The following is an 11,867-nucleotide window of genomic DNA, read 5'->3' on the forward strand; positions in this document are numbered from 1 at the left end:
AGATTTTGCCCTAGAGTTTGGAGGTCACTAGTTTGAGTCCTTGTCCGGTCCTTGCATTTTTAAACGAACATTAATGTTCGGTTATTGCCATCAAGAACTGGACTGAGAAATATGACCATATTTGGTAGCCACATTCACCAATACGCCATCTACTGTCTGTTTCAATGAAATATGGCTGCCCCCATTGCCTTACGCTTCAAATAATTTACTGGCAAAAACATCTTCGTTTTATGTAGTAGTTTTACCGAAAATGTTAAAATGTATTCAGTAGATGTTTTCAAGATGCATACGATTTGAGAAATACATAACGCTAGCGAAATGTGAAGACTAAATGAACCTGAACTTTGCGAATTACTCCAGGTCAATATATTTATGTAAACAAATATTGCGCAGGCGCATTCGTCTCCCGATGTTTAGAAAGTTTTGCTCTTCCGTGTTCATTCCAAAACGGCTGACATTATAGCATAGGTCTGCAAATATGTCCGCGATTTACTTAAATGTGTAATATATATATTCTAGAATGTTACATCATTATCAACTAGATGAGTATTTCTATAATTTAGAGAAAAAAATATATCAATAACGGCATACGAGACGATACATTGTATCATACTATAGGTGCCTGTACATGATTGCGAGAAAGGTAGATACTAGGTGGCATTTGTGGTCAGGGTGACTGGTCATAGCGTTAACATTGTCATCAATTTCCATATTCCATTTTCCTTTGACGAAAACGACCAATAAATCAAATGCAAATGATAATATCTTGTTGCCATGTGGACGGGATTGGTTGTTGTAGGCGATACTTGGAACGTATTTACTGTTGTAAGGGAGGTAACTGCAAGATTACGGAAATCAAACGTTAAACCAATTTGATTGGTCGATTCTTCCATGACTTTGGCAATGGGTTTACAATCGAAGTGACAGATAACTACGGCAATATTCAGATGATATCAACAATAACTTTTTTAGATACGTGTGGTCGGCAGTTGTCATGTTTAAAATGAACAATTATATAGCTTGTTTTTATTTCGGCAAAGTCGAGAATATTTTTTGAAACGGACCACAGGTGAAGCAGACTTGGAAATACCGAAACGAAGAAAAATGGGGCTTAATTATAATATAAATTGGCATTGTTTTCAGAGAATTGACCCACATATTTGTTTTTCAATGCCTAATTGTATCATATGTAAAATATTAGAGGTTTACGAATTTTGAATTAATTTTTCATTTGCGAATCGCGGCCCGATTGTCGTTAGAGTTGGCCGATAGTGGACCCAAATCGATATTTTTACGAGAGAATGGACCCAATATAGGATCTATTAATCTTTGGTGTGTGTATAGAAACCATATGCATTTTTTTCCATTACCTGGAAGTATTTTGAAAGAATTTGCAAAATACCGAATTCACAATCAAATTTTCGATTGTGACGAACTACTGAGACGGTGTTAAATTCATGTTAAGTCAATCTGATTGAAATCAGCTGTTACATATGTACATATGGCTACGTTTACTATGCAATACGCCTACGTATTTTTTTTTCAAAGACGGAAAACGGAAATCCGGATTATCTAAAAACAAATGCAAAAAGACTTGTGATATTCACTTTAATTTCATAATTAATTGTTATTTGTAGTTTTATAACTTCTGAAATACTTGTAGTAGTGTGATCGATTCTCTATATAATATTGCTGTGGAACTTGTGTTATTTTTCAAAAAAAATCATTTTGATAATTTGTTAATTTAGAACGTTCATCAAGTCATGATCAAGACTTGAAATTCTCGCTACACCATACTTCAAACACAGTAATCAATGAATTGATAAATTGAAAATTGAAGTCAAGCAAATGAGTTAATATTTACCTAAATAATTTTTCAATATACAACACATGTTCAGATGACTATTTGTGCCATGCTGTTACAAGATTTCAGTTACAATTCTAAAAGTCAAGCAAATGAGTTAATATTTACCTAAATATTTTTCAATATACAACATATGTTCAGATGACTATTTGTGCCATGCTGTTACAAGATTTCAGTTATAATTCTAAAATTGAATTACAATGTAGTACATGTATGTAAATATATGTTATACTGTCAATATCCACAAAGCGAGTGTAGTCTGCTGTACTCAGTCATGCCGGTAGATAGCGGTACATATACGTACTGCTTACATCTAGTGCTTACTTGTGTGAACTATAAATCTATTAAATCAATAACAAAAATGGTTCATATATTTCTATATATGACTTCACAAATTATGCGGTGTCTGAAGATCTGAATGAAGTGAATAAACGATGTATAAAATTATTTTTATGAAATATTCAAGTCATAGATCATTCTTTTTTTTTAAATACTGATTTCAGGTCCATTTTGGTAATTCAACTATAACGGCAATTAAAATACTTCTCGTTTTTTTTTTTAAGCCGGAAAACGGAAATCCGGATAATCTAAAAACAAATGCAAAAATACTTGTGATATTCACTTAATTTGATATTTAGCCGTTAATTGTTATTTGTAGTTTTATAACTTTTGATATATTGTGATTGATTCTCTATATAATATTGCTGTGGAACTTGTGTTATTTTTCAAACAAATTCAAATTTTAATAATTTGTTAATTTAAAATTTTCATCTAGTCATGATCAAGACTTGAAATTCTCACTACACCATACTTCAAACACGGAGTAATCTATGAATTGATAAACTGAAAATACAACAAATGTTCAGATGACTATTTGTGCCATGCTGTTACAAGATTTCAGTTACAATTCTAAAATTGAATTAGTATGAAATATATGTTATCCTGTCAATATCCACAAAGCGAGTGTAGTTTACTGTACTCAAAGTCATGCCAGTAGATAAGATAGCGGTACATATACTTACTGCTTACATCTAGTGCTTACTTGTGTGAACTATAAATCAATAACAAAATGGTTCATATATTTCTATATATGACTTCACAAATTATGTGGTGTCTGAAGATCTGAATGAAGTGAATAAACAATGTATTACATTATTTTTATGAAATATTCAAGTCATAGATCATTCTCTTAAAAATATTAATTTCAAGTCCATTTTGGTAATTTTACTATGACGGCAATCAGGCCTAGAATGGCGAATAAACCCCTAATATTTTACATATGATTAATTTTGACATTGGAGAGCATATAATTGTGTCCATTCTCTAAGCACTGGTAGAATGTACAGAATAGAGCTTCATAAATATATTCTCAAAATTACTAATTACCCCGGTAAATATAACATTTTACATAAACCTCCCATGACTGATGATTAAACTTGCAAATCTCCTGTGTCATTCCAATTTTGATATGTGTAAATAAATACACGTACTGTATATATATATTTATAGATATGGAATGCTTCACAATTTGCATACAGTTATGGAATATTATAACACCCCCAAAAATGTTCTCTCCACATAAAGGTGTTATTTGTGCAATTACATTGCTGAATTGTGTGGTTCAGTATGATTGGATGATCAACATTGGAAAAGGACAATAAATAGGGAATGTGTCATCCCATCGAATGGACTGTAATCTTTGTGATCAGGTTTGAAGTTGAAAATGAAGCTTGAAGTTTTCTTTTCCTGTTTGCTGAATTATTCGATGAAGATACAGTCTCTATCTGGTTGTTATTCTTTATCACATTGTTTACAATACTGTAATTATACCAGAAGTTTATCTTCTCATATACAGAATTATTAACATCAAATGATTCCAGAACAAAAGGAGTCAAGTTTTTTTTGCTTTGAAGTACCATAAATGCTTGAGTACAGTTTCAATAGGATACATTCTTAATTCGGGCCTTGATTAGCAGCTCTGGTTTTGGTTTTCAGTAATTCTTTATGTGTGTTTCATCATATTAACTTGAAATTTAACTTGAAATACAACTATGTATGCCAAGCTAACGATGGAACTAGCCTTTTAGTGCATATTAGAAGTTGGCATCAATAAGGTCACAGAGTCCTGGCTGTATTATAACTGATGATGCCTTCCCGAAAGAAAGAAGACATATTTTATTTTTATCATTCCAAGATAGATCAACAAACTTCCAATTTCAATTTATAATAGGACCTTACAGAAACATGCATGTGTACAATCAAATCAGAACAGCTGCAAACATTTCAAATTATTTGCAATTAATTCCTAAACCGATATCAGTAAATTTATCAACTTAAAACTAAGAAGATTACTGATTTTGCATTAAACAATAATGTTCGTTTACAGTACTTCCAGTACTTTGATTTCTACTCCAGTTACATTTGGCACCCAACTAAATACCCACAGTGGTGGTATAGGGTTTTGTGTGTGACTTCAGGGTCTAAGACTTTGTTGAAGAAGAGAGGAATGCCGCAGAACTGGACTGGGATGAGCATCAATTGCAGGGTAGCTCAAATGGTTAGAGAGCCAATCTAGAGTTCAGCGGTCCCGGATGGAGACCCGGTCTGATCGTTACAAATGATGAAAAAGATATTAAAGTCATTACATAAATCTCTCATGAAATGAAATCAAGATTTTCAGAAGAAATTCAGAGCTTTATAGGAACTACTTTGATATTTTGCACCCTAATTCAGCTTCATATATATGTATCCCAGATCAAAGATTTGTAAAAATCAGAGCATATTTGTGATGAAAATCCTTATTTTTCTGTAGCTCTGGAGAAAGAAGTGTTGAAAAGTTTGAAGTTGAAGGGGATAAAACAAGGCTGTGGCTGTAAGAGAAATCTCTGTACATGCTGTGTACACCTGGAGGTAGACAAGATCAAGCTGAATGATACAGGTAGGCAAAATGGTTTAAGTCATACCTGTCACTTCCCTTGGGTGTAAGACAGAGGGACTTTTATCCCAGTGGGAAATTCTTAGGATTGACGAGTACTGTCCAGCTTATAGTGTCTAACCCTGAGGGTTATAATCTATCTGTCTTACCCCTGGAGGTGAATTATTATTAATGAAAACTGTTTAAAAAAATTGTTTTCCCACCATAAAATGGGGGGGGGGGGGGGGGGGGGTGTATAGTGTTGCCCATTTACGTCCTGTCACATCCCGTCCCAATTTAATGTAAAAAAAAAAAATCATTTTGTTCAAACTTTATTTTAAGGTCAAGTACTTCGGACATTGTTATGTTTCAAGGTTCCAAGGTCAAGGCCAAGGTCACATCATCTTCGCTAGCCAAGGCTTCTGATTACGTTACACTCCACGAACCCTTGGCAGATATAGGCGTCAGTTCTGGCCCTCTAGCGGTGATTCGAAATTACCACCCTTCACGCATGAAATTTTCGACCAGTCAAAACAAGCGTTACCGATTTACTTCATCGGTGATGTTTACAAACACACATCGAGGTTTGGTGTCATTTCGATGAGATATGTGATCAATGACTTATATGAATTGATCAAACACTGCGAATGTTCCCCCAAAGATTGCAATTTTTGTATTTAGGTAAAATGCCATGACATAGTCGGCAATGTAGCTCTGTACTGGGTGCCGCATTTTTTGTTTACTGCGAAACCAAGCCAGAATGTAAAACGCGATTTGATTGGGTGCCCTGGGATTCCAGGGCGCGACGGTTTGAACACGACTATATCCGCCAAGGGTTCGTGGAGTGTAACGTAATCAGAAGCCTTGGCTAGCGAAGATGAGGTCACATTTGCTATACAAATGTATATAAAAAATCATCAACTGATTCAAACACTTAGAACCTTCATTCTTTCACAGATTTTAGTCAAACTTTAAAAGTCACATGGCTGTGGGGGCAATTATGTCCGACAGACATTTTCTACAGAAGAAGTATTCAATACAATATTTTATCAATGGAATCATAGATTTTGCTAATAGGGGTTCAATAAGGCCTTCATTTCCTTTTGGTTTTGAAATTAATCATTTATTTCATCAATCTAAGAAAAGTTATACCTAGACATCTAGATGTTTGACTTTAGCATTGTCTATAAAGGTAAACATGAGCGCATGAGCATCTGTGGGTATTAATGTTTTTGTATTTTGAATTTGAAGCATGTGCGGCTGTTGCCTATCTGCCAAAAGACATTGGAGTTCAGTTCACACTGTCGCTTGATGGAAAGACATTAGTCAACAAATCTCTGTCAGGTAAGTTGATTGTGTGATCTAAATGAAGAGGACTGAACTTCAGGTGTACAATATCAAGTATGGTAAATGTAAATTAAGGGGACTGAACTCTAGGTGTACAATATCAGGTATGGTCAATGTAAATTAAGGGGACTGAACTCAAGATGTACAATCTCAGGTATGATGATATAAATTAAGGGGACTGAACTTCAGATGTACAATATCAGGTATGATTAATGTAAATTAAGGGGACTGAACTCATGTGTATAATGTGGTAAATGTAAATTAAGGGGACTGAACTTCAGGTGTACAAAATCAGGTATGGTTAATGTAAATTAAGGGGACTGAACTCATGTGTATAATGTGGTAAATGTAAATTAAGGGGACTGAACTTCAGGTGTACAATATCAGGTATTGTTAATGTAAATTAAGGGGACTGAACTCATGTGTATAATGTGGTAAATGTAAATTAAGGGGACTGAACTTCAGGTGTACAAAATCAGGTATGGTTAATGTAAATTAAGGGGACTGAACTCATGTGTATAATGTGGTAAATGTAAATTAAGGGGACTGAACTTCAGGTGTACAATATCAGGTATGGTTAATGTAAATTAAGGGGACTGAACTCCAAATGTACAATATCAGGTATGCTAGATCTAGATAAGGGACTTAACTCCAGATTAAGAGGGCTTAAATTTTTCTTGAAATTTAGCCATCAACAACTCTGCTAAATTTTATTGACATGGATTCTGGGTTTTCTGAAAAGACTTGGAAAATGTAAATTGTTTACGAACGGACGATGACGGGCAATAGGCGATTGCATAAGGTAACTTGAGCTTCCTCTCAGGTGACCCATCTACCCTCATTGATCAGTACTGAAGTCGGATTATCATTTTCAGTAACCAACCCGCCTGCTGTATGTGTCGGTATTCCACATCTAAAGAATGATGCCAGTATCTGCATCAAGTTCACCAAGCTTGCCGTTGACAAGGCCAATAGAAGGTTATCTGGATGCATGTCAGTTATAGTAAAACTCAAATTCATTGATATTGATGAAGTGAAAATTGGTTGCTTCAAGATTCCATTTGAAGGAAATGTGAAAGGTGGCCAGCTGGGAATCGGAACCAGTAAAACTGGTACTCAGATGAGCAAAGAAGATCAACTGAAGATGTTGTCGCAACTTGGTCTCATGGGGAAAACTTTAAACAATGGACGTCTGATCAACCAAAAGTTGCTGAATAATTAAAAACTTGCAAAGTTGTTTTAGGCTACAAAAGCTCCTTTTCTATGTTCCTTAAGTGGCCTTTTAAACAAATTTGTTTGAATATATCTGTCATTAAAATTTGGACATGCACACCTCTATTTAAAGAGGCCCTTGGTTATTGTGTCAGAATTGGAGAAGATAAGGTGAAGTTTTGATAGCCGTTATTTGTCGTATTAAAATACCAAGATATCTTTATCCACTTTAAGTCATGCAACTCCATTTTACATGTAAATCAATGAAAGGAGCATTCCTTCGTTCTGACATCAGAAACGTTCAAAATCTCTTTTGATAAAATCTATGCCTGCATGAGGATTATATATGAGTTTTTGTGCCTACCAGTAATGAAAGTAATGCTGAAATGTACAGAAAAATGACATTTCGTACACAAATACTGTCTCCTTTGCGGTAATTAGTGATACTTCGGGCTGAATTGAGAATTTATATGATATAATACTTGAAGTACATTTTTTTGTACTTTGGCTTCCCTGGTATCTCGTATCAATATAAAGATTATAACTTTTACTACTTTGGAAAAATACACATTTCCCATTAAGTTTCATTTTGGCGACAGACGCTTTATTCAAACGAAGGAATGCCCCTTTAAGGAACAAAGGCAAATTTTACAAAATTATATATGTATGATCTGAAATTGTGATGAAAATGGTTAAGATCCAAAAGTGTGGAGGAAGCAATAATAATTTGTTTTCTAAGGTCGTATCAATAATGGCTGTATTGTTTTTGTCTCTCAGACACAAGGTTTGACTCTGATCACTAAACTTCTAAGCGTCACTGAGATAGCGTACAGGATTTAAGGAAGTTAACATCCAAAAGTGTGCAAGAAATAAAGATAATTCAATTCCTAAGGTCTTATCGATAGGGATTGTATTGTTTTTGTCTCTCAGACACGGAGTTTGTTCCCTTATCACTGAACTTCTAAGCATCACTGAGATGACAGTAATACATTTTAAAAATTTATTTCAATCTTGAACAAAATTTCTAAATTTGCACCATGTTAAAATTGATTTATTATTAAATGTCTGTGAATAAGATATTTTTTTGCATCAGATTTTATTACAAATATTTACATGCATGTGCCTGTATATATAGAAAGTTTGCAGTTTTAAAAAAATGATGGGATCATGTTTAATAAAAAAAAAATGTTGAATAAATTTCATTAAAGGGAATCTTAGAATATGTATTTACATTGGAAGCCATATCCTTTTAGAGGAATTAAAATTTTGCATATATATGTATGTATTGTACAAGACAATTTCTAGTTTTGATTCTAAATTGTGGTCAAAGTTTCCATAAATCGTAATTATGTACAGTTGAACCATTTTATCTAGATGTGGTGGGGCCATGAATAAACTATGAGGTATCCAGAGTATTCGAGGTACATCTAGGCGAATATATTTTACGTAGAATTTTACTGTCGGAACTGAATTTGCACTTCAAGTTAAGCAGATTCTTCGAGTTACTAGAGCTCGCGATAACAAGGTTTGACTGTACATATGATTGTCATTGTCTTCATATTGATAAGGAATTACAGAACAATTTTCATTTTCATGAAGCTTTTTGAAGATAAAAAAAAGGAATTGATCACATACATCTCATTTGTAATGGAAATAAATCAGTTTTTTTTATCTCTGACCAGCAAGTTTTCTTTTGAGATTCCACAATTTTCTCATTGTCTTTGATTAATCTATTGTCTTTCATTATTCTATTGTCTTTCATTAATCTGTTGTCTTTTATCAATCTTTTGTCTTTAATCAATTATCTTTGATCCATTGTTTTTCATTAATCTATTGTCTTTCATTAATCTATTGTCTTTATTAATCTTTTGTCTTCAATCTATTATGTTTAATCTATTGTCTTTCATTAATCTATTGTCTTTCATTAATCTGATGTCTTTCATCAATCTATTGTCTTTAATCTATTATCTTTGATCTATTGTCTTTCATTTGTATACTGTCTTCTGTTAATCTATTGTCTTTCATTATTCTATTGTCTTTCATTAATCTATTGTCTGTCATTAATCTATTGTCTTTTATCAATCTTTTGTCTTTAATCTATTATGTTTAATCTATTGTCTTTCATTAATCTAATGTCTTTCATCAATCTATTGTCTTTAATCTATTATCTTTGATCTATTGTCTTTCATTATTATACTGTCTTCTGTTAATCTATTGTCTTTCATTCATCTATTGTCTTTATACCTGAACAAAACACCTAATAAGTGACCATATTCACTAAAGCTAAAGATAATAATTATATTAGATTATTCAAAGAAACTAAGAACTCAATGTCTTCAGAAAATAATGTAACAGCTATTATATCATCTCTCCTCATGTCACTTTGACAGTGGTGTACAACTTAAAATTAATGCATTCCAAAGGTGTCGTGTGATAAATGTATACTTAAGTAATTTTCCCTGGTCAATATGTTTTCAGGTTAATAAAACCATATATCAACCTTATCAAAAGGCTATAATTGTATCTATGTATTGTCATGAGTGTGATTTGTATATATTTTTAGCAAATCACTGTTTTTTCTCAATCTTCAAATATAGGTTCCTCTGTATTTAGTTGTGCTTATTTGATTTTGAGTCTGATCCAGATAACAAAACCACTGACACGGTCAGTCATCCTTGATTTTGACAGTTGAAGTCCTGGAATTATGAATGAAGAAAAAGGGAAAGAAATAAGAAGAAGTCCTGGAATTATGAATGAAGAAAAAAGGGAAAGAAATGAGAAGTAGAGAAAAGATTTGTCTCTTATCAAACTAATATTCATGTATATCATTCAATGGTGGGTGATCCCTCCATGATCCCTTATTTATGTATATAGGTCTGATGTTGTTGTTGTATTATGTAATTGTTGTATTTGAATGGTTTGAATCATTTACCGCATAATATATTCATTTGCTTGCCCTTTTTTTCCTTTTTTTTTTATTATTATTATTTTGGCATTTATACTTGTGAATTTTAGGGCTCTGATATTTGAGTCCTGGATCAAGTGGTTTCCTGTGAGACTCACGGATTACCCACCATAGTACATTGTGTGTATATATCTCTTTCTTAACACTGGGACTCGTCAAAGGGTTTTAAAATGTGTTATGGACTTAATTGATAGAATCTTACAAACCTTACCATTTAATATTAACATTTATCAGCTTTTGACATGATTGTAAGACGTAGTATATTTTACGAGGTAAATCATTTATGGTTTTTTTTCTTTTTTTTTTGCTTTTTGTCAAAAATCCTAATTAAACAATAATATGTCTTGATTAATTGATTTAATTTACAAATTTCACTCATTGCAAAGCTGATGAAAAAAATATACATTCATTGTAACTAAGTAAGCATGACATTTTTGTATTTTTTGTTTCATGCAATATGTAAGTTTAAAGAACAACTGATTTAGATTTCATTTGAATACTGGATGAATTCATATTTTGATGGAAATATATTTTTTTTTCAATATTTCATTTTGATAAATAAACTTTGAGAAAACAATATTTTTTTTATTATTATTTAACATTTTTAAACCAGTCACAGAATAACAAATTTATGGCAAAACTGTGAGCAAGACATACACAGGCATGCAATCTACAGGACAATGTCTTGGAACATCAAATATCCAAGAAGAAATACTCTAAGGAATATTTTTTTGATAATCTGAAATTCTAAAATAAGCAATTATTTAATTGGTAAGCTAATTTTAGTTTTTTAAGGATAACACAAGAAAAGTAATTATCTGAAATATAAGAATATAATCCACTCAAACATTTTTCCAATGGTTTTATTAGGTATGATCGATCCACAATGTCAGGGGTGGTTTCTCCATTGTCTTCTATTCAGGGGATATTGGAGATTCGTATATAATAAGGCCCACTATACCACGCTGTATGTTCATCATAACAGACAACTAAGAGTGGCCCGCTGATGAAGAATTGGGGATTTCCCTCCTCCTCTACTATCTAGAGGACTTTGAAGTGACTAAAATGGATTTTTTTAACATCCTATTAACAGCCAGAGTAATTTAAGGACGTGCAAAGTTTTAGAGGTGGAGGAAAGCGGAGTACTCGGAGAAAAACCACCGGCCTACGGTCAGTACCAGTACCTAGCAACTGGCCCACGTAGGTTTCCAACTCGTAACCCAGTGTCAGGACGTCTTAACCACTCGGCCATCGCGGCCCCTTGACTAAAATGGAACTATGCTAAAATTGCAATACTTTGTATCTTGAATACATCTTTAAAGGGGCATTCCTTCGTTTGAATAAAGTTGAGGTCGTTAAAATTGAACTTAATGGAAAATATTTATTTTCCCAAGTAGTAAAAGCTATAATCTTTACATTAATACGGCAGTTTTACTCGCAAGGTAAACCAAAGTTCTTCAAGTATTAAGTCCTAAAACATTTCAATTCGCCCCGAAGTATCATTAACTACCACAAAGACGGACGGTATTTGTGTACGATTCGTCATTTTTCTGTACATTTCAGAG

General features: G+C 33.0%; 1 protein-coding gene across 1 annotated transcript; it reads left to right on the plus strand.

Annotated features, from left to right (window-relative positions):
* Nucleotides 1-4,676: 4,676 nt before the first annotated feature.
* Nucleotides 4,677-10,879, plus strand: LOC117320557 (the record flags this gene model as incomplete). The annotated part of the gene is given in 3 exon segments (XM_033875121.1): nucleotides 4,677-4,802; nucleotides 6,030-6,122; nucleotides 7,001-10,879. Coding segments are annotated over 3 exon segments (566 nt in total), but the record flags the coding sequence as incomplete, so codon positions are not given.
* Nucleotides 10,880-11,867: the final 988 nt, after the last annotated feature.

The sequence above is a fragment of the Pecten maximus genome, unplaced genomic scaffold (assembly GCF_902652985.1).
Source record: "Pecten maximus unplaced genomic scaffold, xPecMax1.1, whole genome shotgun sequence".
Classification (NCBI taxonomy): Eukaryota; Metazoa; Mollusca; class Bivalvia; order Pectinida; family Pectinidae; genus Pecten; species Pecten maximus.